General features: G+C 37.9%; 1 protein-coding gene across 2 annotated transcripts; it reads left to right on the top strand.

Moving 5' to 3' along the window:
* The first annotated feature begins 1,310 nt into the window (after window positions 1-1,310).
* LOC123772372 (dnaJ homolog subfamily C member P58IPK) lies at window positions 1,311-23,625 on the top strand. 2 transcript variants are annotated; one of them, XM_045765454.2, is made up of 10 exons: window positions 1,311-1,621; window positions 4,517-4,627; window positions 5,674-5,873; window positions 8,213-8,356; window positions 9,099-9,280; window positions 11,119-11,269; window positions 14,736-14,925; window positions 15,342-15,510; window positions 16,976-17,085; window positions 21,254-23,625. In XM_045765454.2, the coding sequence occupies exons 1-10, from the start codon at window positions 1,543-1,545 to the stop codon at window positions 21,418-21,420; spliced, it is 1,503 nt and encodes a 500-aa protein (XP_045621410.1). In that variant the 5' UTR covers window positions 1,311-1,542; the 3' UTR covers window positions 21,421-23,625. The 2 variants fall into 2 exon arrangements, with proteins under 2 accessions (XP_045621410.1, XP_069181905.1); XM_069325804.1 differs by lacking the exon at window positions 1,311-1,621 and adding an exon at window positions 1,672-1,693.
* Window positions 23,626-27,308: the final 3,683 nt, after the last annotated feature.

Raw genomic sequence — 27,308 nt, 5'->3', positions numbered from 1 at the left:
TCGTGGTCTGACACTTTTACATTTTTCATCACGTGTTATTTTTCGTGATTTACACACATATATATAAGCTTTATTTGTGAATATCTCTTAATTAAACAATATATTAGAGTGTGTGTTGTGTTCTATGAGTGAAAAGACATGGGTAGTTTAAAACTACGGGCTCACCATGGCCTGTGCTGCTTGGAATTCTTGTTCCCAGTAGTTAATTTTTAGTTTAGTTCATTTATTATGCACCCCATACCCAACTTGTGGGCGGTAGTGGAAAGGGTTACAGAGGCACATAATGGGCTCAGGGACTGAACCCTACAATTCATTTAGCTAAGCAAGTTACAATCTTGATGAGCTAGTTACAAAATTCAATATAAGTCGTCACATCAATGGGTTCGAGATCGACCACAAGTACAGTTTCTAAATTAAGCAACTGACATATGTGGATAGTTAGTGTCACAATTGATATGTTTGTCCTGCACACCGCCCCCCATCCAGTGGGCAGCGGTGGCTAGGTTACAATCACTTAGTTACTACCTACAGTTAGCAAACTGGGGATGTTCCCAGTAGCTGAATCAAAAGGCAACAGTTTTTGTGTGTTATTAACAAGTTTGGGTATCCACAGCAATGTGCTGCTACCCTATTCTATATGAAAGATTATACAGTGTAGATCAAAGACTAGCTATAAGTTCACCTAATATTCCCATCTCATAGGATGGTTAGTCATCCTATGGAGTCATCCTATGGAGTCAGGAGAGAAAATACCAGCCTTAATTAATACAAAAACAAATAAACTCTGACTAAAAAATCAAGAGAGAACCTGAAATGTAAGGCCCCCGCTAGCAAAATCTGAGTACAGCACAAGAATATCTCCCAATATTCCTGAGTATATGAAGTAATTACAGAGTTCAAAGTATCGCATACCAATTGATCTGAAGTCACTTATATAACAGGACAATCACAGATATAGTACGTGTTGGAGAGTATGTCCCAGCTCTTGTTCACATAGTTTACAATTAGAATGTTCACCATTGGGGGGATTCATTACCTGTAACCACCTGAATGCATACTGGGTAATGCATTCTGTGAGATTTATTACATAAAAAAGTTTTTTTCCCCACACCTTGCCCGAAACGCTGTGCGTATTAGTGACTTTAAGCATTGTATGTACTAGCTCTATCAATAAATCCAACATTATGTTTGTAAATCATCTTGTATGTATGTATTTTTACCTGAATAAACATTTGGTTTGATTTGATTTGATTTAATTTGGGTACCTAGTGGCAAGTTTGTGATTCAAAATGCGCGCGCTGAGAGCAGCCAATCGGTGCTGACCACGACCGTGCCCGACGCTGCGGACTGCTGACCTGTACTAACGTCTTCAGACAAAACCTGAGCGATCCTTGGAGTCGGAACCCTTAAAGGCGATTCCGCGTGCCCTCGTGAGGCGTCTTGGAATGTATTCGGAATATGCTTGGCACCAGTGGGATTAAGAGTTTGTTGTTATCAGCCGCCGATACCGAGGGGGTTGCCTGACAGCCACAACAACCAACAATGACAATATTCGCACCCCATTACAGGACCGCCTATTCCTTATGGGTCTTTTTCGTTTCTTTGGATATAAATCTATTCGGTGAGTAGTTCGGTATGACGATTGTTAGAGGTGTTTGAGGTGTCCACCACTGGGCCCCAAGCTCGTTTTAAGGTTAGTCAGGTATAAGGTATATGGGGTATAAGGTATAGGGCGAGCGGTCACTAGGGTTACTGCCATTAGTGTCGTCACATTACTGTTGTGTTAAGTTCATGCTGCTGGTCTTAAAGTTAATGTACTATATATTTATATTTATATAAATTTGACAATTTTTCTTGACCTAACCTGATGTGTGAATTAGACCTTTAAAAACATTCACCACAGTCTATGTGGTACAGTGGTAAGACACTCGCCTGGTGCTTCGCGAGCACTTTGGCCTTGGTTTGTATCCTGCCGGGGAGGATTGACTGGGCCCCAATTCTTAATTGTAGCCTCTGTTCACCCAGCAGTGAATGGATACCTGGTTGTTAAACAATTTGGCGGGTCGTATTCTTGACAATAATTAGGATTAAGGACTTGCCTGAAACTCAATGTGTGCTAGTGGCTGTACAAGTAAGAACTCTTGTATGTATATATAAATAAATAAATAAAAAATACGAGTGACTGATGCCTTTTGTGTTGAGGATACAGACTGGTTCGTGTATACATACACTCTGATAAAGTCAGGTAAAGTCGCTGGTATCCTGTCGGTTGCCAATAATGTTTCACTGGTTCGAAAAAAAGTTTATTGAAATGCAAATGCCTGAAACTCCGAATATACCCCAAAACATGTATTGGACATCTTTTAAAACTTCAACATGTCTTTTTTGAATAAATATTGGAAGCTAAAAAAATTTATGAAATCAAATATATCCCCATTTTGTTTTGAGACAGTTTTGTGGTCTTTATATTGTATGAAGATGCAGGTTGGAACATAAAGTTGCACTATGGGTAATAAGCAGTGTCTCAAACTGGGATGAAAATCTGGACGTTTACAGTGTCGACATCAAACAAAGTACAGCACTGTACAGTGGCTCCAAATCAATTGACACATTCCCCATGCACCATGTTATCATGCATATCAATATAGTTTCCCATTGTTGGGAACAGGATGTCTTTGAGCTATCAAGGTCCCACAAGACCAATGACTGATTTCTCATGATTTGACCCACATCGGTTGTTTAACTCCGAGGTGCCGACTTTCTATTAGGCAAAAATCAGGTGTAGGGGAAACTTGCCCAAACATCTCTTGCTGTACTCGCCTAGTTGTGCTTGCTGTCTGGCTCCGTTGGTGGGTGTTGAATGTTTGGTAACCAGGTGTGTGTGTTCCTAGAAGTGTTGTTTTTTAAGTACTGTATAATCACAAATATTATAATTAATAGGTTTAAAGGTTTAATAATAACTTTAACAATTATTATTAAACCTTTAAAGCTGTTAATTATAATATTCATGACTATACAGTACTTAAAAATTCCTTTGTTCATGGGAGATGTGGTTTATTGTCTGGAGACCAGCAGTAGGGTGTTTTGGAGTCAAATTACTGGGCATTCCCATTTTCAGGTTAATATTTTTGTGGGTATTATATGTAGTGTCATTTAAATTTTAATTTTACAGAATGTTTCCTCTTGTTTCATACCATAAGTTTGCAGTAAACCTAATATTGCTTTTGTTAGTTTACTAAGAATGTCAATAATGTTTAGTGTTCAGGTACTGGGCAAATTTGCCCTACATTTTCCTTGAAAATAGAAATAGTGTTATTTATCATTATACTTGTATGTATTTGTACCTTTTGATACAAATTCATGTGCAAGCATGTATTGCTATGACGATAACTGTTTAAAAATTTAGTATGGTAAAATTTTGTACAAAATTATTACTATGCAGTATATATAATATATACACTGTATATACAGTACAGGTATATGAAGAAAACTATTTTCTGGTTTTGTCCATTTTGTTAGGTAAGCAAGGAAACATTAAATTTAGTGGGTGATTTGACATCACAAATTTTCTCAAAGCAGGATGGTGTATTAGGTTTTCTTTCAATATACCTCAAGTTAAAGCATTTAGCTCTAGGATTATGTACTGCATTGGTAGTTGTATAATGAACCAATAGAGTACATTTTGGTGATGGTTATGTTGGATGTTAATGACAAATTCTAGTTAATTCTGAAGCTACATAAATACCCTCTAACCATCCGAAGTGGCAAGGGGAGTTAGAGGACAACAATCATAAAATTAAGATTGTGTAACCAGGGAAAAGTTAAGTAAAAAAAAAAAAAAAAAAAAAAAATGAATGGCCAGTAATACCCTGGACTAAACAAAGCAATTCCCAGGGTCCTTAGATAATGTAATTATGAGCTTAGTGAGCCCCTGTTTTGCATATTTAATAAATTAGTTGAGAGTATTGGATTTGTGTAAGCTTGTGAATGTTGTGTAGATTTTTAACAATAGACCACTTGTCAAATTTGTGGCCAATTAGCTCAATCAAGTGTTAGGAAATTAATTAAAATGATAAGTGCCCTTTGTTTACATCATGGAAAAATATTGATTAATAAAATATTTGCACCCTGACTTTAATAAGGCCTACTCATGTTTAACAAATTTACTCATTCTTTGTCAGCGCGCAGTATTTCATGAAGTTGAAATACCGTTTCATGACTCGTTAGAAAGATAGGCATGTGGTTTTAGGGGTTTTCCCAAGGTAAATTAAGGTGTGATTATTTAAAAGTAAACCAAATTATTGTAAATGACGTGAAGGCCAAGAGGGGAAGCTGTTATAAATAGAACACTAGGATTCATAACAAGAAATGTCAGCACTAAGACATCTTGTGTTGTTCCTCCACTTTATCTTGGGTTTTCTCCTGAGTAATAAGAATTTTTTTTTTTTCATGACAACTGTTTATCCTAAAGAACAAACAAATTAATGTATAGTGTGTGTAATTGTACTCCATACAGAGATAGAATGTACGAGTGTAGCAGAAGTAGACCGTCACTTGGAGATGGGGGTTCAGATGTTAGCTAAAGGTCAGCTTCATGATGCCTTGTCACACTTCCATGCTGCAATAGGTAAGTTTCTCCAAGGGAATCTCGGTATTGTGTGTTCATCATCTTCCATTGTTCCAGTGCCTTGAATGATACTGCCAGTTCATTCTTTTGTCTTTGGTGTTGTATTGTGAAAAATATTTTTTGCTTTTACATTTAGTATGTATTAATACAAATGCTTTTCAAATGGTTTAGTGGCCTCAGGATGTATGAGTAAATGTTTGGTATCGAATGGAATTGAGATTGTTTCTGATAGTCAAAAAAAGTTACAGGGTGACAAAATACCTAACAGTACAGTATTAGATAAAATAAAGCTTGTTTGGATAGAAATAATATTTACCATGCAATCCATGAACACCTATACCAGTGTATACAGTAGTCTGTTTGACAGAATCTTGGAATATAGGACTGCCCAAGAAGTTATGATTATGGACTTTAAAAGCCCATATGCATAAATAAATTTAGACACACTACAGTATATCAAACTTGGGATTGGTGCCTGAGAAAGTTGGGTGCTATGTGCTTCATACCTGAAGAGAGTGGGGAAGAGGATGGATAAAAGGGTGAAGAAAAAAGAATAGGAAGGGGGGGAAGGGAAAGTGACAGGAGTAGCAGAGGAGTGAAGTAGGAGGACAGGCATAGAAGATATGGAAGGTTATTGCTGAATGCTTATCATTGCATTCAGCTGATAATGTTCAGGACAATAACAGTGGTATATGAATGCATATTTAATTGAAAAAAGTCTACATGACAAACTACTTCAGCAAACTGAATATTGTATTTATGAAACGTGCATGAAATATTAATTACAATGTGCTTTGTTTAAATATACGTATTTGATCTTTGTATATGAGGTTGGAATAGATTTGAGTGAATTGAAATTCCATTCTTGTAAAAGTTATCCAAGTAGGAGTGCTTTATATTCTTATTTAGATAGAAGTGAGGTATAGAGAAAGGTATAGGGTAATGGAAGAGAAGATTGTATGTTTTAGAAACTTGTTTACAGTACTGTACAGTATAATACTTTTATCAGCTAAGAATGAAACTTAATTTCATAATTGAACTTCCAGATGGAGACCCCACAAACTTCTTAAGTTACTATCGCCGTGCCACTGTTTATCTAGCTCTTGGTCGATCACGGCCAGGCCTTCAAGATTTAGATGAAGTTATTGAACGAAAACCAGATTTTACAGCAGCTAGAGCTCAACGTGCAGGAGTCTTGGTCAAGTTAGGCAGACTTGAAGAAGCGCATATCGATTTGGAGAATGTGGTAAGCATAAGCATGTTGCTTTTTGGCATAATAATTCCCATGAACTGGGTGTTGCAGCAGATTTTTATTTGTAGGTATCATAAACATACTTTTAGCAGAGAAACTTCTCCCATGAGTTGGGCTTATAAAAGGGCATACTTTTACAAAGTGTAGTAATTGTGCTCTGTAGATTTACACTGCACATATATGAATACCACATTAACAAACACAATTTCTCATTTCCTTTACTGGTTTCAAAATGTTTCACCAAGTGAGTAAGCCTGATTCATTTTGTATAAATGTTACTTATTACAGTACTTTACAGTAGGTCTTTGTTCTAATTTGCATTACTTTATGCATTCTGTAATAAATTTCTTAAAGCCATTAAAATATTGTGCTGTACAATTTTAAACTATACATAATGGAAGCATGAGTGTGAAACATTGCTACTAGAAGTCCGGAAATTCAACTGCACTCATAGCATAGTTAAACTGAGATTTAGCTTGACAACCATTAGCTATTAATTTATCTGTACAAATATATTGTGGGATAATCTAGGCCAGTCACAGCACTAGTTCGATGGTGTTGGGTAGAAGTCATAGTGCTCATGTGGTGGTACACGGCAGAAATACTGTAAGGGACAACCAGAATATAAGAAATTAGGAATTGCAGGTCTGTTGGTTCATGTAGGCCATTTCTATTCACATTACAGTATAGCCAACCACTTTCTCTTATGAACATAAGAATGAAGGTAACTGCAGCAGGCCTATTGATCCATACGAGGCAGTAGCTATTTAAATCCACCCAATCTCATTCATATATGTATGTATGTATGTTGAACCTACGCTTGAAACAATCGAGGGATCCTACTTCTATTATGTTGTGCGGTAATTGATTCCACAAATCAACAACCCTGTTACTGAACCAGTATTTACCCAGGTCTTTCCTAAATCTAAATTTATCCAATTTATAATTATGTACTTGTACAGCCAGAAGGTAAACTTTTCCTGTGGGTTTACTTATGATATAACTTGGTAATTTGTTCCTCAGATTTGCAACCCTATTTCAAAGTGTGTTTACCGGTTTAGTTTGCAAATCTAAGTTTAATCTTTAAGTTTAATGCACCTTTTTCACTAATGCTCACAAGATGAGTATGGAGCCCATAATAAATGAACTAAACTAATGGGAAATATGTCTTTATACTGTGTATAGTGCATTACTATAAAGAGAACTTGAAACCATTCTTCAGAAGGGTTATCTTAAGGTGATCTTGAGATGATTTCGGAGCTTTAGTGTCCCCGCGGCCCGGTCCTCGACCAGGCCTCCACCCCCAGAAAGCAGCCCGTGACAGCTGACTAACACCCAGGTACCTATTTTACTGCTAGGTAACAGGGACATAGGGTGAAAGAAACTCTGCCCATTGTTTCTCGCCGGCGCCTGGGATCGAACCCAGGACCACAAGTCCCGCGTGCTGTCCGCTCAGCGGAAAGGCTCCCTTTACTGTACTCCCTAGTACTGTATATATGTGCTATACTAGGCCCAGGAATGTGAGTTTGGTTTTTGGCTTGTTTCTTGTCATGCCTTCTGACAAAATTTATAGTACAAAACTTGAAGATAGCTATAAATACTTTAGGAGGATGTGTTGGAATATTGGTGGCATGTTGGCCGTACTGTGAACATTGCCCTCCTCTCATAACTCATATTATTTTTCTTGGTTTTATTTTGCAGTTTCATAATTTAGTTGACAACTAGTACTTATTTGTTTCCTCCTAGGTTACCCAACCACCTGGGCTGGACGGTAGAGCGACGGTCTCGTTTCATGCAAATTGACGTTCAATCTCCGACCGTCTTAAGTGGTTGGGCACCATTCTTTTTCCCTGCCTTATCTCAAATCTTTATCCTGACCCCTTCCTAGTGCTATATAGTCGTAATAGCTTGGCACTTTCTCCTGATAGTTCCCTTCTCTTCCTTCTAGGTTGGGAATCCCACACTTATCCATACTGAACTACTGCTGCCAGTTTTCAGTCCATTGTGAATATGTTGAAGGTTCAACTGTAATGGGCATTTTACTTCTGTCATCTTAATTTATTACATTTTTGTTTTGTTGGTGGCAAATTTATTGAGGGTCTGCTGTACAAAGCTTCACAGTTTGACAGTTGTAAGAATTAGAACTTGGAAGTTGGGTTTATTATTGAGTGATAAACTTTAGCCTTCAGTATCAGGTACCAATAGATACACTATTACCTGTACTAGCAAGTAACTTAAAACTGGTAGCTGCTATATTGCTAGAAGGAATGCCATAAAAATCACTTCCATTTATTATGCTATTGGAATAATGTTTAGTACATTATTATTTTCAGTTACGAAGAGAGCCAGGTCATGAGGAAGCAAACAAACTTTACACGTTAATTGAACCACTGAAACGAGAAATACTGGAAGCTTATTCAAGTGTGAGAACCAGTCGTCACCAGCATGCTATTCTCTTGTTAAAAAACATCATTGAGGTAAGTTAACTTAATATTGAAAAATTGTGTTTATGATGGGATAATGTTCATATACAATACATACTTGCATGACTGACCTTGCCACTCATGAATACACATTTTTGAGGGAGAGTATTTATGATATCTGACCTGAGGCCCTTCATATACTTCCTGAGTCAGTCATTATGGTCCAACAGGTCTATATTCCTGTGCCCCACACACAAATTATGATCTCGCACTTGATCCTGATAAAGCGCTTGGCAAAATGGTCTTGCTAGAGAAATTAACGAAAGAAGGGCTACTGACTTAATTATAACTTGGGCCACCACTGAGAAACCAGCCTGCTATAACACTTGATTTGGCCTTCACGTGCTGATTAGAAATTGCAAGGAATGCCAAATAACACTGATCACTGTTATCACACTACACAGAAAATATTAGGGCAGTGTGATTGGGTTGAATTCACTTTCACTGGACTCTCCAGACACGCTACTGACTGAACTATGATGAGCTCAAAAGCATCTTGTCCAGAATTTCTACCTGATGTGGAGTTTTTCTTAACTTGTCACCATTCAGTCAGTACTGTAATATGAGAAATACAGGGATGAGAGTTTGATCCCACAACAATCTCTCTGATACATCACATTATTGTGATTTCATTGTGCAAGACACTTTATATTTGTGTATAAAGAATCTTTTGTGAACTAAACATGTAATTCATGGGTACTCATTAATGAATACCTATTTTCCTGCTTAATTACAGCGTTGTCCTTGGGATGCTTCCCTACGTGAGTTGCGTGTTGAAGCTTACCAAGCCGTGGGTGATGTGATGAATGCTATTGCAGACATGCGTGTTACCACCAAACTCGTTCAAGATAACACTCAGGGCTTCCTGAAGCTAGCAAATCTGTATTACCAAATTGGTGATGTTGAACAGGGACTGAGGTTAGTTAAACTTGTTACATTTTTCTGTACACATTTGCATTGTGCAGTATAGAATATCCAGCTTTCAGTTATTTGTTGATATTTTCAGACTAAAATAACATTTTTTATCTATGATGGATTGCTTTTTGTCTGGGACATTTAGGTTAACTGAATTGTTTTGGTCTAAATATATTTATAGTGTACTTTGTGTTCAAATATTTCTTTATTTCAGAAATATTTGAAGTTATCTATATGCATAATGTATACATATAGATAACTTCATGCGGGGAAGCTACTAGAGGCTCAGAGGAGCTACTAGAGGCTCAGAGGAGCTACTAGAGGCTCAGAGGAGCTACTAGAGGCTCAGAGGAGCTACTAGAGGCTCAGAGGAGCTACTAGAGGCTCAGAGGAGCTACTAGAGGCTCAGAGGAGCTACTAGAGGCTCAGAGGAGCTACTAGAGGCTCAGAGGAGCTACTAGAGGCTCAGAGGAGCTACTAGAGGCTCAGAGGAGCTACTAGAGGCTCAGAGGAGCTACTAGAGGCTCAGAGGAGCTACTAGAGGCTCAGAGGAGCTACTAGAGGCTCAGAGGAGCTACTAGAGGCTCAGAGGAGCTACTAGAGGCTCAGAGGAGCTACTAGAGGCTCAGAGGAGCTACTAGAGGCTCAGAGGAGCTACTAGAGGCTCAGAGGAGCTACTAGAGGCTCAGAGGAGCTACTAGAGGCTCAGAGGAGCTACTAGAGGCTCAGAGGAGCTACTAGAGGCTCAGAGGAGCTACTAGAGGCTCAGAGGAGCTACTAGAGGCTCAGAGGAGCTACTAGAGGCTCAGAGGAGCTACTAGAGGCTCAGAGGAGCTACTAGAGGCTCAGAGGAGCTACTAGAGGCTCAGAGGAGCTACTAGAGGCTCAGAGGAGCTACTAGAGGCTCAGAGGAGCTACTAGAGGCTCAGAGGAGCTACTAGAGGCTCAGAGGAGCTACTAGAGGCTCAGAGGAGCTACTAGAGGCTCAGAGGAGCTACTAGAGGCTCAGAGGAGCTACTAGAGGCTCAGAGGAGCTACTAGAGGCTCAGAGGAGCTACTAGAGGCTCAGAGGAGCTACTAGAGGCTCAGAGGAGCTACTAGAGGCTCAGAGGAGCTACTAGAGGCTCAGAGGAGCTACTAGAGGCTCAGAGGAGCTACTAGAGGCTCAGAGGAGCTACTAGAGGCTCAGAGGAGCTACTAGAGGCTCAGAGGAGCTACTAGAGGCTCAGAGGAGCTACTAGAGGCTCAGAGGAGCTACTAGAGGCTCAGAGGAGCTACTAGAGGCTCAGAGGAGCTACTAGAGGCTCAGAGGAGCTACTAGAGGCTCAGAGGAGCTACTAGAGGCTCAGAGGAGCTACTAGAGGCTCAGAGGAGCTACTAGAGGCTCAGAGGAGCTACTAGAGGGTCTACCAGAAAAAGGCACATTATTATTATCAATGCTTGGTTTTTATTTTTTGAAATTGCTGCAATAAACAAAAATGCGCTTTCCATGGCTTATTGCTAGTAAAATTATCGGGCCTTTTTCAGATTTACTTTTAAGTACTTTAGCTTAAATGCAAAAGCAGCAGAAATTATCAGTGTTTTTCCATCCATTGAGAATGATGAATTTGATGGTTGATAACTGGAGGTGTAAGATAATAAAGAACAGTAATGAAGTTTTGTCATTACAAAGACATGCTCATCCAGTGCATAAATTAAATGCTTACCAGTCAAACAATTCTGAACTTAATGGTTTAAATTAATATTTTGGTAGAAAAAATAAACTTCTAGTATTCTTAAAATGAGTTTTCTCTCATCACAAAAATGTAGAACTTCTGTAACGATTTTCTTTTGTTGAACAGTGAAATACGCGAGTGCTTGAAGTTAGATCCAGACCACAAAGAATGCTTTCAATTTTACAAGAAAATAAAAAAAGTCAGCAAGTTTAATAATGATGCTCAGGATTTCATTAAGGATAAGCAATATGAAGACTGTGTCATCACTGCCAAGAAGGTAAAGTGTTCCAAATGTTCTTAAAGTTAATGTGTTTAGGCTACATTAGAAAAATTACACGGGGACAATTAGTGGAAAAGCCACCAGGAAGATTAAAGATAAACTTGGGAAAATGTTAACTGGTGAAGGAATTGGTTCATTGGGTGGATGGATTAGTTTATACTGTAGATGAAATATATTCAATCACTTTATTACTTAGTGAAATCAAAATCCAGGGATGTCTTGCTTGAGCAGGATTTCAGTTGCTGCTAGATTCTGTATATTGTTTCGTATATATATTGCTTGCATGTATGTTAATTTAGGCATTAGTTTTGTAACCATTTTGATGGGTCCTCACAGCATCCCCTAAGAGATGAGTAAAGAATGCATTAGTGTTTCATATTGCAAGATACGTCAGCATAAGACACCTGGGATACTTTTTATTGCCTATTATACCACATCTAGTTTAACTCCTTCACTGTGCAAACATTTCAGGAGGCATTCCATGTTTGCAAGAAATAAAAAAAGGTTTAATTATTTTGCTACCTTCTTCCCTGATCATTGGGGAAAAAACAAATCCCAAGTTAATTACTTTGGGTGTAGTGAAGTGATGTAGTCCCCATGATGCCATTGAATCTTTGATTTTTGATGAAGCAAACTCCAGGGATACTGTGTACACATTTTTGTATTTTTTAGTGCACTTATCTATTGGACTGTCAATTGCAGAATTTATATTACACAATGTGTGTAACATTGGTATGCACAAATATATTCGTGTCACTAATATGTGCACCATAACACAGTATGGTATTACAACAATAAAGCATATTGTTGTTGCTGTTAACACTGTACATACGTTGAATATAACTGTTGACTTACGTGTGCATGTTACAAGCCAATAAGAAATTCTAAAGGATGATTATCTCGTAACCAGTGACCAAAGCACAGCCTAGCCCTGCACATTTTACACCAAGTTGTAATTGCATGCATTGAATACATTTTGTCTTTATTTTTAATGTTTTACCATTCTTTTCCAGTGCAATGATGAATTGGGTCGTCAGTGATATTTGTATCACTGAACATCATTATCCATAGATATATTCATGTCCCTAATAAGTGCACTACAATATTTATTAGAACAATAAAACATACTATTTTTGCTGTTATTACACTATACACGAATGTTATCCATATCTATCTACATGTTTATGCACCATTACAAACCACTCGACAGTTCTGGTGGATGTTATAATCTTGGAACCAGTTATCAAAGTGCACCTAGGCCAACACACTCGGCACTTGACAAAGCGAAGGGAACTATCAGGGGGAAGCGCCAAGCCATTAGGACTCTATAGCACTGGGAAGGGGTCAGGATAAGGATTTTGGTATGAGATGGGGGGGAAGGAGTGGTGTGTTTTTATTTTTTAAGCTTTGGTGACCAAAGGGAAATGATGATGGGGAGGAAAAGAGGGATGGGGATTATAAATACAATACAGGAAATGTAGGATGAGGCTGGAGCATGAGTGGGATGACAAATTTAGTGAGCTCATCCACCCTGGATTTATAGTGGTTATTATGTAAATAATGTGGGTTAATGGGGGGGTAGGCATCAGCTAGGCTGGCTGGTGAAGGATGTCAGTGTTGGGCTGCTGCTGTGCTGACTTCTTGAGCTGGTGATTTTGGCTTCTTCAAGGTCGTTTCCCCAAACTTTAAACTTTTTGCACTACTTCCTTGCTTGCCTCACAAAAGTTTTCAGTTGTTTATATTATTTGGGTTTTTGTTATATATCTTTATTTTATGGTGTTTAATTTAAATTGTTACTTCTTTGTTTATTTAGTTACTTGATCAAGTGAGGATTGGATATAGGAAGACCCATTTTTCAGGGTCATCTGTGAGGTCATTCAGGATACGAGTCGAGGCTACAAACATGTCAGATAAATTTTTGTTAGAGAAAGATTCTTCTGGTTCTTAGACATTATTGTTATTTGTTGTGTAAATAATTCCAAGGTGGTCTTCATGGTCTAGGTTGTAGAGACCTTGTATTCTGTAGAGTAGCTTCCTTAACAGGCAGCAGCCCTGTCAAGGAGGGTACATGGGGCATCATTCCGAGTCCTGTGAAACTTGTTTGTTTTTTACTCTCAAGGTGATGTTTGCAGAGAAGCGGATGCTCTATTTTGGACTCTTAGATATTTAGTTGGTCCATGTGAGCAGGTCCAGGAGGGTATATGGGTATTCTAGTGCTGATCTAATGATCATGGTATATAAGGTGGTGGTGGTGTGTGCATGTATTCTGGTTGAAGCAAGTCATTTATAATTATGTACTGTATATTAAACAGCATAGGACTTGTACAAGAGCCTTGTGGAACTCCTGCTGTTAGAATGAACACATCTCTAACACAATCCAAAACACTGTAGTTATCAGAATCGAGGTTACTATATCCTGAAAATTAATAATTATTCCACATATTCATTTTTCAAAAGAACATGAAGTCCTGTTGTGTGATGTGCTTGCACACCAAACCTCTGTAGCTGTGTATTCACCTAGTTGTGCTTGCGGGGGTTGAGCCTTGGCTCTTTGGTCCCACCTCCCGACCATCAATCTACTGGTAATTACCTAAGTGTAATTACCTAAGTGTAGTTACAGGATGAGAGCTACGCTCGTGGTGTCCCGTCTTCCCAGCACTCTTTGTCATATAACGCTTTGAAACTACTGACAGTCTTGGCCTCCACCACCTTCTCACTTAACTTGTTCCAAGCGTCTACCACTCTATTTGCGAATTGTGTACACATTCCTGAGTGTGCTATGCTGGTGGAGTAGGCATCATGCTGGAAACATTGACACGTGCATCAAGTTTACTGTATCACTGATATCTGAGCCTTGTACATAGAAGATTCTAACGGTGATCGAGACTGTTACTATCATCGTTAAATTCTTGCAGTTTCTAATTTATTTCATTCATCAGTAAGTGATGCTGTGGCACATAGTACATGTTTGTGCTGTGAGCTGCTGCTGCTGCAGCATGCACTGTTCATGGTTGCATTGTTAGTTTAAAGAATTTTAATTCTTGCAAATCTTGACCTAAATTTGTTTAGGTCAAACTTTTTATTTATTTATTAATATTCAAGAAGTTATACTGGGTTTGATAATACATAGCATGATATGTTTACATTCTTCTAAAGCCACTAGTACAGCAGAAAACTAAGATAGTTTTCTTCAAGAAGTGCCAGACCAACCGGGCTGTAGTGGATATGTGGGTCTGCGGGCTGCTCCAGGCAACAGCTTGTTGGATCAAGCTATCTCAAGTCAAGCCTGGCCCCGGGCTGGGCTTGGGGAGTAGAAGAATTTCCAGAACCCCATCCTAGGTACAAACACTACCCTGCTTGTGATGTGCAGTTGAAGTGTTAAACTTTGAAGATTGTCTTGTCTCTATTTTGTTTTATTTTTGCAGTGTTTCTGTTTTAGCTATTGATAATTTTAACATTTCAGATTCTGAGAGAAGAAAAGGAGGTGGTAGAAGTACAGTTCCTTGCCTATGACAAGTTGTGTCAGTGTGAAGTTCATATGAACCCTAGTGAAGCAATCAAATTTTGCAATAAGGCAATAAACATTAAAGAAGAAGCCAGACTGTATTGTGATCTGGGTGAAGCGCACATTGCCGACGAGATGCTTGACGAAGGTCAGTGTGTGAAGTTCTTGATAAGCACTACTGATGTGGGTATACTGTATATCTAAACCAAATTTAAATAATTTATAAATAGGTGTGCATTTACAATTTGCTTAATCTGCAAATTATATAAATTATATATTTATACAATTATGCACCTGTTCCAATGATAATTTTAATTGACATAACATAAGATTAGATGAAATTGCAGAATGCCTATTGACCATGCAAGGCAGATATGAGGGGAGAGAGAATGTGTTTTCATTTAAATATTTTATTTAACTACATTACAATAAGTATGTAGGGTTCAATGTTTCCTCTTAACGTTAGTTAAATTGGTTAAAGTTTTGCTGTTGAATGTTGATACTTTACATAATTGTAGTACAGTACATTTCTTACATAAAATTTACACTTCATTTTTGTTACAGCTGTAAATGATTTCCAAAAAGCCTTGAATATTGACGAAAACTTACAAAGAGCGAAGGAAGGTCTGGAAAAAACACAGAAACTTAAAAAACAAGCAAGCAAGAGAGATTACTACAAAATCCTAGGAGTTAAACGAACGGCTAACAAAAAAGAAATTACTAAAGCGTATAGGTAAGATATTTACTTTGTATTAGTTTAAAGATAGTAGAATCTTCCTTGAATAGGCTCTCATTCAAGGAAGAATATTTAATAATCCACTGTTTAATAATACAAGGATTATTAAGCAAGAAAGTTGAAATGTCATTAGCTGTCTTAGCCATATTAGACACCATCTTCCTATTATACCTTGTGTGTGTAAAAATGCATCATAATACAAGTTCTTAAATTTCTGTATACAGTACATTATTGAATAATAATTAATATTATTGAACATTATTGAATAATAACATTGAATACAACATTATTGAAAACATTATTGAAAACATTATTGAATAATACAGGTACATGTACAAAAATGATTTTTGTTTACAATGGAGTTCCCTTTACACAGGATTAGAGTATTGCATTTCCTTAATTTTCCGACTAGTTTGATATCCAGCTTCCACTGATGCCTTCTTGTCCTCTTTTCTCTCGATATAATGAGATTGTCCTTGTTCACCTTCTGTATTCCCCTTAGTATTTTAGATGTAGTAATCATCTCCCTTCTGCTCTTTCTTTATGGTTGAGGTTGTATTACTTTAGTCCTCTTCAGATACTAATTTGATGCAAATCTTTATTTTTTAAAGTTCTTGTATGCTGCTACTGTTGTCTTTCTTTCTTATTCATATAATCAATTTCCACTTGAATAGGTGGCTTCTAGTCCCTCTTCTCCCTTTTTGCCATCATTACCTTCAGCTTAAAGTTGAACTGTAGCAGCATTTGCCTGCTAACTCCTGGAGTTTCAAGATATTCCTGCAGCATACTATAGCCCTCGGTTTTTACGTTCTTTGTTAATTTTGCATCGTTTACAAACATTGACATGTATGAACTGACTCCCCTGATAGGTCATTCACATCGATTAGAAACAGTAATGGGAACTCTGGTTGCCACATCTCTATCTTTTTTTAATCACACCTAGAGAGCATCGAGGTGGTGGAGGCCAAAACTGTCAGTAGTTTGAAAGCATCATACAGCATAGAGTACTGGGAAGACAGGCACTAGTGAACAATTCCAGGCTGTGCTAATCATTGCACGGGAAGTTCGTTGTTCAGGCAAACAGCAGTTAGTGTGAGGCCTTGCTTGGTAGTTACTTTTGGTAAGGGTGTATTTGAAAAGGCTTTTGCTTATTTTGAATCCTATTGAATTCTAGTCTAAATTGAGTAGTATCTACTCCCTAGCACTATAACGACCTTTCAATGATAGTTTGTGAAGTTGGCTATGGTGTTGGTGCCAATAAATGGTCGTGTCTGACTTGCACCTAGACCCTAGGATAGGACCATAGGATGCTTCACTTTCCTTATGGTGCAGCTAAATAGTTCTGCTCAGAAAGGTGCTTTTTCATGTTGACTCAAAGAAAATTTTTGTAAATACTGTGATAAAATAAATTTTTTATTAAACAAAGCAATTCTATACTAAATTATTTTTTTATTTTCAACAGAGGCCTAGCACAGAAATGGCATCCCGATCACTTTGATGGAGAAGAAAAGAAAAAGGCAGAAAAGATGTTTATCGATATTGCAGCAGCCAAAGAGGTGTTAACAGATGAAGGTAAGACTTGGTACTAGTTCCTCCTTCCAATATAATTGATTGAAAAATGGGAGGTACAGTTTTAACATTTGTGCTTTAATTTGATGTACATCAAAGTATTTGTTCTCTTTGATATACTTCAGCCCAAATACTTGTGCTTTAATTTGATGTACATCAGCCCGAATACTTGTGCTCATGTTCTGATGATACAGTGTCGCTCATCAGTTTTTTCTTAAGACATTTTCATAATATGACAGCTTGTTTGTTTGCTAAAAGTACAATACACAATTTTATCATATAGGAACAATTAATTTAATGGAAAAAAATTGCCTACTACATTAAGCTACTGTACCAATTTTAAATATACATAAACATGAAGGCTGGCTGCTCTACAGGCAAAATTAGTTTGATCAATTATGGTAATATTATAAATTGTAGTGCAAGTCATTTTCTCTGTACCCATTGTTTGCAAACATTTATATATAAGAAAAGGATGACAATAAATATCTGCAGGAGTTGTTGTTAAACACATTGGGCAAAATATTACTGAAGCGATCATGCGAGTCATAAATACTCATACTCCGCCCAAGTAAAACAGAAACAAGCAACACTTAGTGGGCCAGCCAGAGGCTCGCGCAGGATTATCCCTGCAAAAAAAAAAAAAACTGAATAAATATAAAATAATTGTAAACCTTTAAATATAATGCTTCCCCTATTGCCTGGTACCCAGTTCATCTGGTGTGTGGGACAGGTGGGTGTATGAAGCATAATTGTTATGGAATACTGAACTTTTTTTTTTTTTTTTTTGTACTAGATGATAAAGTTCATTTACATGGATTGGGAAAAAAAGGTAATAAACAACTGTATAATTTGTATGGCACTTGTTATAAACACTAGATGGGGTAGCCAGTTGTGTCCTTGTCTCTCTCCCCTCTCCTCTCTTGTTTTTCCATCTTGCATCTTCCCCTCTGACACCCTCTTCCCCATCTCCTGAATATCTTGTGACAGACAGTGCTACATAAACTTGCTGGTGTTGTGCCGCCTTTAAATAATTATCAGCTTTCGTATATTTCAGCTGGGTAATATGCAAATAAATTTGATAATATGTATAGACAGAAATTATCATCTTGCAATGGGGTGGTTGGCTGGGGTGATCTCTTGTTGATTCTCTGATAACCTCTGTTGCACTGTGCTCACAAATTTAGTTTTTTTTTTTTTTTCATCAAAAGTCAAATAGAATGATTTAGAAAATGGTTTTCAGAAATTTCAAGATCGACAGAATTTAGCATCATTGTAATGTTATGGTAAATTACCAATAGCACTATAAAGCATAATTTGAATGCTACTACAATGTTGGTTTATATTTCTCTGGCTCTCGTGCAAATGATGTTGAACCAGTTTTGTCTTCCATGTTTATATTTTAGGACAACTTTTGGGTGCCACATATTGGGTTCTGTACATTCTCACATCACGATGTTCCCAATAAAATCTGTTGAACTCACCGAGTTACACATCACATCTGTAAAAGACAATTTAGGACTTTTGGCACTTTGCTCGTATGACCTGTTGTTTTCAATGTTGTCGACTTAAATTGACAAAATTTATTTTTTTTTTTATTTTTTTTAACCTAAATGACTTGATTGCCTGATTGTACACCATGAAGATTCCCAAGTGACATAAGGCAGGTTAGGCAAGATGTTTGGACTTTTGTTTGGTAAGCTCTGATGACAACCTTCCAGCTCAATTGTGGGCATGAAGAGAAGTGTATTTAATTACCGAGGTGTAGTTACAGGATGAGAGCTACCTTCGTGGTGTCGCAACTCCCCAGTACTCTTTATGGTACAATGCCTTGAAACTACTGATGGTTTTGGCCTCCACCACCACCTCATTTATTTTGTTCCAACCGTCTACCACTGTTTGCAAAGGAAAACTTTCTAATATTTTTTTGGGCTCCTTTGTTTCGTTAACTTGAATCTGTGTCCTCTTGTTCGTTAAGTTGCTGGTTTCTGGAATTCCTCTTTATCAATTTGGTAGATTCCAGTTTAGTATTTTGTAAGTGGTGATCATATCACCTCTTTTTCTTCTATCTTCTAGTTTTGGCATGTTTAATGCCTCAAGTCTCTCCTCATAACTCTTGTTTTTCAATTCTAGAAGCCATTGTATAGCATGCCGTTTCACCTTTTCCAGTTTATGCTTCTTGAGATTTGAACACCATACAACTGCTGCATATTCCAATTTTGGTCTTGCAAAAATCATGAACAGTTTTAGTATTTCACCGTCCATATGTAATTAAAAGCAAGTCTGAAGTTGGAAAGCGATGCATACGCTCCTTTTACTGTTCTGTGTGTTCCTCTGGGGACAGCTTACTATCCAAAACCACCCCTAGGTCTCGCTCTTTATTAGTTCTGTAATTCCTTATTATCATATAATTTGTAAGTTGTAATTTGACAAATGACAAATTTGTCACAATTTGTGTAAGTTTTCTCCGATTACACATTCCATAATACGGCAATTATTTACATTGAATTCCGTTTGCCACGTGATGCTCCAAGCACTTATTTGATCTAGATCAATTTGAAATTTGAAGGGCCTTACAATTGTCTGCATCTCTTATCTTCCTCAGTATCTTAGCAGCATCCGCAAACATGTTCAGTGTGCATGCTGCTCTGTGCATGTATGTGAATTAACCCTTGTGTTGCTCAGGGCTAATTAATTAGCATTTGTCACCCCACAGGCGCATACCAAAAAAAAAAAAAAAATCTTCTAAACCTGTTAATTTGTGTTCTCTGATCATGGTAAAAATAATAATAAAAATCGTAAGTGGCATACTGTATATTGCACGCTATAGGGTGGGGAAGTCTGGCAAAAAACAGGCGCTGACTCAGTGTGTCCCAGATGATCTGTTGCTCCCAGCTGTTAGGCAGGAGTGGCCACAAAGAGATAATTACCTAATTATTTCAATGTCCCTGATTTTTCGTATTTTTGTTTTTTTGCTGTAATAATATTCAATAGTGTGTAGTGTGATGTATTTATATAATAAAATTAGTGAATCATCGCTGTACTCAAAATTATGGTGTGCATATTGTTGATTTAATTATGTTCATCAAACAGTGAACAAATACTTTGTCGGTTATTACACTATATACACAGGTTATATATAAGTATCTGCATGTTTTGTTCACCATAATGAACCACTAAGTTGGTATTATGAGTCAAAAAGCAATGAGGAGTGACCGCCACACACCAGCCAACCACTCGCTGCCACTCACTCCCTCATCACCTCACTCGCCCACATTCTCCTCCCACCATACTGTGTTTGCTTTTATTCACTATATACAGATGTTATATATAAGTATCTACATTTGTGTTCACCATAACGAACCACTAAGTTGGTATGCTGAGTGGCAGCCCGCCACTGGCTGCCATTTCCTCCCTCCCTCACCTCACCTGACTCGCCAATATTCTCCTCTCACCATACTGTTTTTGCTTTTATATACAGATGTTATATATAAGTATCTGCATGTTTTGTTCACCATAGTGAACTAAGCTGGTATAGTGAGTCCAGACAGTAAAAGGTGGTCACACAGAGTCAGCAGACAACACTACCACCCTCCCCACCAAGATTACTCCTCCCACTACAGCACTAATTATCACAACAATCCTGCTATTATCAGAATCCTGGTCATTTTTATCACAGTCAGGGGTCTTCTGTAATAATATCATCGCTAAATAATAGCATGAACATATATATTATGGCATTTTTAGGCGCTGCTGTGGTCACAAGCTGAACAGCAGTGCTGTGAGCTCATGCTGCGTGCATCAGGCTTGGTGACTCGCTCAATACTGAGGCCCTCACACCCGGGAATTTGGCCCACGATTTTTTTTTAAATGGTGTCTGTTTAAAAGAGCCCTGATGGTGAGGTGAACCCTGTGTATCCGCTGGCCATTTAAATCTTGCGTAGTACTCCAATACATCATATGATGTGATGCGCATTTTATAGCAAGTAACTCGACACATATGATGTGTTGCGCAATTTAAGGATTAATAATGGTAATGTTTCAACCATTTTTGCAGACTGTGCTATTATTACATTTCCTTCAGAGGTATTCATCCTACTCTCACATATGACTTAGCTTCACTTTCACTTGAATAAGTTAAACTTAATGTAATGCCTTTTCTTCCACACAGAGATGCGTGCTAAGTTTGACAATGGAGAAGATCCACTAGATCCAGAACAACAGCAGGGAGGACCTGGTGGTCATGGTTTCAACCCATTCCAGCATTTCCACTTTCATCAAGGTGGTTTTCCAGGGGGTGGCTTTCACGGAGGAGGCTTTAAGTTTCACTTCAATTAGCTCTCCCATAGTGTTTATATTAGAAGATCTATTTATGAGTACGTATGGAAGTATACGTGTGACTAAAGGAAAGATTTAACTAAATCCTAACTGTTTTCCTTCATATCCTGACTACACCCATGGAACAACTGGAAGCTTGTGTAAATACTTACCTTGAACATAAGTAGCTCTCATTGTTCATTCCCATTTGTCATTTTAGGATCATCTTTTAATCGGGGATTATCCTCTGTGCCACCATCAATAAAAGAAGCTTAATGCTTCAGTGCCTTGCATTTTGACTATTTTGTTTTGTTAATGGTCAATTATTTAATTTTGTATTGGGGATAATATTAATTTTTCTTTGAGTTTGTTTCCATGTAATGTTACTGTGACCCACAGTGGGTTAAGCATTGCTTTATTTAAATGAAAGCAAACTTTGTCATGCTCAATATTTGGGTCTAAATATGGTCAATATCCCAGTGGTGCAAATTGAAATAAATTCTTGAGACTTGCATTATAGTTTAAACGCATTGAATTTTTAAGTATAGCATTGTTCTTAGAAGTTGACCTATACCTAAGAAAAAGATAGTAATTTCAAAATGCCATTTAAAAAGATAAATATTTGGAAATGAAAAGCTGTATCCATTTTGAAATTACAACAGATAGGTGCTTTTGTGAAACTTACGGTACAAAATCCTAAAATCGAAAGGTAAATATGTTGACCCGGCCGTAGTATTCCAGTGAAGCACAAAACACTTGTCCGATGCAGGTAATGTTTGTGATATATATTTTAATTTATGTAAACTTCTGAAGCATTTCATGACAATATTCAGAAGTGAAGTTCAGCTTTACAAGTTATCAACTTATTGTTTTGATTTTTAAAATCCCCTGATGTTTATATTTCCTACTAGGAATAGGTTTAACATTGTTATGTAAATATACTTGTATAAAATCCTTATGAATTTTATGTAAGGCCTATGATGTATGAATATGAAAACTCATGGCATTGTACATGGTTATATGAAATTGTCATACATATATTTGTTAGCCAGAATATAGACAAGGAACCTATCTAAATTTCTAGATATTAAATAACTTTTCCCATTAGTGTTACAAATTCGTATCATTAAAGTCTAGTTGAAATGTGTCATACCCAGCATAATCAACGTGCTCCTACATACACTGAATTGCGCATTAATCTCGTATCTAACAGTTTAACATTTGTACAATTTGAATACAATTCCAGTGCCAAGGACTTTCAAACTTTTCTGTTAAATCCTTTTCTTCAAATGATTCAATTGAATTAACAAATGTATTAATGTCATATGGCAGACTAGCATTTCAGGTTTGGCCACTAACTGTGTTGATGACGGCACACCTTGGGCCAATACATCATTTTACATATCACTCGTACCTCAGATTTTGCCATTTAATATGTGAATGGCAGCACAGCCTGGGCAGTTACTCCATATTACATGTCGCCGATACCTCAGGCTCGTTTACTACCATGACGAATAACATCTTGGCATTCAACACCTTCATGTTGTCAATAATTGGTGAAAAATAAAATTTGATTTGGAAACTGGATTTTATATATGGCATATACTCGATTATTTTATTCGATGATGGAAATTGATAAATTGATAATTTAATAGTGTAACGAGAGGCAGGATACTTACAATGGTGAATGCATGTGCATACAAAATACTTTAAATCCCACAACATATTTTTATTGTAAAGACAATTTTTGGTCTAGCTTTATTAAATAGCTCCAAAACATGTATGAATCTAAGCATAGCAATTGGTATTTGCAATAGCACTGTATTAAAAGTATGAGCTTTTGAGTAATATTAAGTACAAAACATTTGTAAAAGTCAGTTTTGAGTGTATTATACCCAAAGATTATCCCACATTGTACATCTTGTAAGAAAGCTATTTCTTCCTGACAGGATGAACACAAACTTTGCCACTAGGTATCGCCCTTGTTTTAAATAACTAGTCATTACTTCCCCTATTTCCCACTTGGAGTACTTTGGCTATCAACTGTTCTAGCATAACATCCATCCTTTTCTTGTCTCAGTTTTATAAGGTGTTGACACTTCGAAAGACTGGAATGATTATAGAAAAAAAAGGTTAGATAGTAAAGTGATGCCTATCATTTCATAAGTTTTCCCACACTACGACTAGAGTACAATTATGATGTGAAAATAAAAATTATTTGTAGAATATTGTTTTGCTCCGAGGAGAGCCTTCCCTAAAACATTTTAGAAAGCTCGTCAGGGTAAACTTCATTATTGTTTCCCAATTTGCTGTTTCAGATACCATACTGCTACACTAGTAAGATATTTACAAAATCTTGGTCCCACAGACCAATAAAAAAAAAAATAACCGACACAGAAAACACTATGCAAATTGCTACAAATAGTTATTCCTACCTGGGAATAACTGTTTCCACAGCAGGCAAAGTCAAAGCCTAACGTTTTTTCCTGATCATCCCGTCCTTAGACGAAGTCCATTCCATCCAGCAGTTGACCCCAAAGATGCAAATCATCAATTTTAACATTATGTTCATTCAAAATAGGAATTTTCTCAAATATAAATTAATATATTAGCATACTGTGTTACGGTTAGTATTAGCATACCAATGTTACATATTAGCATACTGTACATATTTAGGTATTTGTTTAGGTTCTGTTGATTATTTGTAGTACGTGGGTGAAACATTTACAGCGTTATGGTTCGAATAAGTCGTCTGCGTCTGCTTGTTATGGATGTGTTTGGACATCATCAATTGACTTGTGTATAAACTTTTTTCATTCATAAACGGGGTTGGCCATTGAAAAATGAGTCGTGTAACTGATAATGACGGAATTTTAAATAAGTACAATACAGTACTCTTATATACTGTACTAGCAAATAATTTATGCCTGCATCTGTGAAAATCTATTTAAGTGAAGAGGACAAGTTGACTAGTATCAAAGAGGAACTTATTAAAAATATAAAGGCTATAAAGTCCATAGGCCCAGACAAAGTATTTTCCAGGGTGCTGAAAGATTGTAAATAGATTGGTGAATTTTTGTTTTGATGAATCATTAGTCAGCCAGAGTGGTGGAGGTTTTGCAAATGTGGTGCCAATTTTTAAAAAGGGGGTGATTGATCACTTGCCTTGAAATATTGTTCAATGTACTTAATGTCTATTGTAGCAAAATTGTTTTAATTAATAATCGGAAAAGCCATTCATGAAAATCTTAAATCACAATTGATGAGTAGGAAGGATTGCAACATTATCTTAACATTAGAAAAGCCTTTGATACTGCACGTAATGAGACTTGTTGAAAAGTTAAGAGGCACATGGGAAGGGGGGGGTGTGTGTGATTTCTCTAACAGTGCTTCGTTGATGTCCTCTGTTTGAATCACAACTCTGTATATATAGCCTGTACTCCAAAGACCCAAAAGTGATTCCATGCAGTGGCCAAACCCCCCTGTTTATGAATGAAAAATGGTTTACACACAACTCAACTGATTTCGTTCGAACCCTTCTGGAACAGGTGCTTCACTGACGAATTTTGTTCGAACCACAACACTGTAAATGCTTCACCCACGTACTACAAATACAAGTAAGTAATTATCAAAAGAAGGCACCAAACTGGGAAGGCTATGTAGCACCATCAAATGTGCGGAATAATCAGAGGGTGCTAAATATCACCAAGGATGCCAATACGAGAACAAAAATGTATAAGGCGAATGATATCAAAAGTATCCAAGTCACCAAGAATTCTATTGAGGGACAGGCGACCGCAAGGGGTGGTCGGAAAGCAAGACACATGCTCGTCCTGGAAGTCAGGACATTCAAGGAGGACATGCACGACCGTAAGAGGGACAATGCAATTAGGACAATAAGGAGCAGGGCGGTGCTCCGTCAAGTGACCATGGGTTAAGCGAGTATGGCCAATACGCAACCTCGCCAGAGCTGTTTCCCATCGCCATTTACGGTGGTAGGAGGATGGCCATGAGGAAACAACATTTAAGAGTACGTAGTTTGTTACCCGTAACAGACAACCAAGAAACCTACCAATGGGTAAGGATGGAGGAATGGATAACCGGATAAAAGTTGGAATATGGAATACCTTTATGAGAGATGGGACAAGAGCGGACAGCTTCCTTGGCGGCAGCATCCGCACGCTCATTTAAAGACACACTAATATGGCTGGGAACCCAACAAAACTCAACCGACTTAAATTTACTGTGAACAAGAAATGGCCACTGCCTTTTGACGAAAGGCGGTGGAGTTTCTGATGGGGAAGGAAGAGACAATTGCGCATCGCGTCCCGCAAGGCGCGGTGCGGCCAGCCTGGGTGGCATAAAAGGCGCGCGAAGTCAGGTCTCGCTCTCATTCCCTCTGCCGTCCCGGTCCAGGATTCACGAAGCGCCCACCCTCCTCCCCCTTTCTGCTGGCTGCCAGTTTTCACGGTTCTGACTACGTCAGTCGTTGTTCCTCACGTTTTCCTCCCGTTTCACTGGGGATGGGTGGGGGGGGGGGGTGCAGCGCCCGTCCCCAAGTGTTTCGCTGTCCGCAGCTACTACTTTGACTTTACAGACATTCTACTAGTAAGCCCTACCTTGTCAGGTAATTCCTTCCTTGGCGGCTCGGCCTCTGGCCTGGGGTTATTTTCTTCTCCAAATACATATCAGGCTTCCCCAGTCACTATGTTTTTCTGCCGCCTGATTATTCTCCAGCTAGGGTTTCCCTTATGTTATGTTGTTCACTTTGGTGTCCTGTTATACTTAGAATTAGATTTGTTACATTCGCCTCACTGCTAATTCTAGACATTAGGACATTAGGTTCTGCAGAGTTTGTTACTAGGCTATAAGGTTACGTTTTACTACGGGTGTACAATTTAAGATGTTTCGTGTACTTTGCGTTAGCCACGGCTATATTATACATTTATTTATGCATATACAAGAATGTACATAAGGAATGTGAGGATACAAATATGGTAATTACAGTCTTGTAAAGCCACTAGCACGCGCAGCGTTTCGGGCAGGTCCTTAATCTAAGAAATTTTTAAGGAGGTAAATACTTGCAAAGTTTTATAGACAAAAAAATGAAAACAGATTACATGGAATGAAAAAAAAAGAAGATGAGAGAAAATTATAGGTACAGTATATTAAAGCACATAGGTAGCTATGATTGATTGCAATGACAGCTTAAAATGGTAGTTGACAACAAATTGGTAGGCACAATACAGCATAAACAATATAAGATTGATTGCAATGACAGCTTGAATGGTAGTTGACAAAAATTGGTAGTCACATTTGTTAAGACCTATTTAAAAGCCTGTCTTACTTCTGCAGAATTATTATCATGTCAATAAAATTACGCCCCCAAGGCTTGGTGTCTTCCTTCCCCTGATCAGAAAACAGCCAATGCTGGATCTTGACAACTACTGGATGAACCGGATTAAAGGACCCGAGAGCCATGAGGGCACTACGCGAGTCAACAACAACTACAAAGGAAGACTGACAATGAGAAAGCAGGAGACGAAGAGCATAGAGAATAGCATAAAGCTCCGCTGTAAAGATGCTAGTCTCCGGAGGTAAGCGACACATATAAGTGCGATCAGGAAAAACAACAGAGTAGCCAACACCGTCCACAGACTTAGACCCATCGGTGAAGACAGAAACGGAGCTGGAGTGAAAAGAAAAGTGCTCAAGGAAAAGGCGTTTTAGAACCGTAGGAGGGGTAAAAGCTTTAGTGATGCGGGTCAAGGATGTACAAAACTGCGGAACCAGGATCCAGCAGACTCTCCACGGGGGCAAAGAAGGAACAACACGAGGAGAAACATTAGAAACACGAACGGAAAGAGGATCCTATAAGCGAGATAACCGGACAGAAAGAGGGAGGTGGT

Source organism: Procambarus clarkii, chromosome 17 (assembly GCF_040958095.1).
Source record: "Procambarus clarkii isolate CNS0578487 chromosome 17, FALCON_Pclarkii_2.0, whole genome shotgun sequence".
Lineage (NCBI taxonomy): Eukaryota > Metazoa > Arthropoda > Malacostraca > Decapoda > Cambaridae > Procambarus > Procambarus clarkii.
The sequence above is the reverse complement of the archived record's forward strand: the minus strand, read 5'-3'. Positions and strand labels throughout refer to the sequence as shown.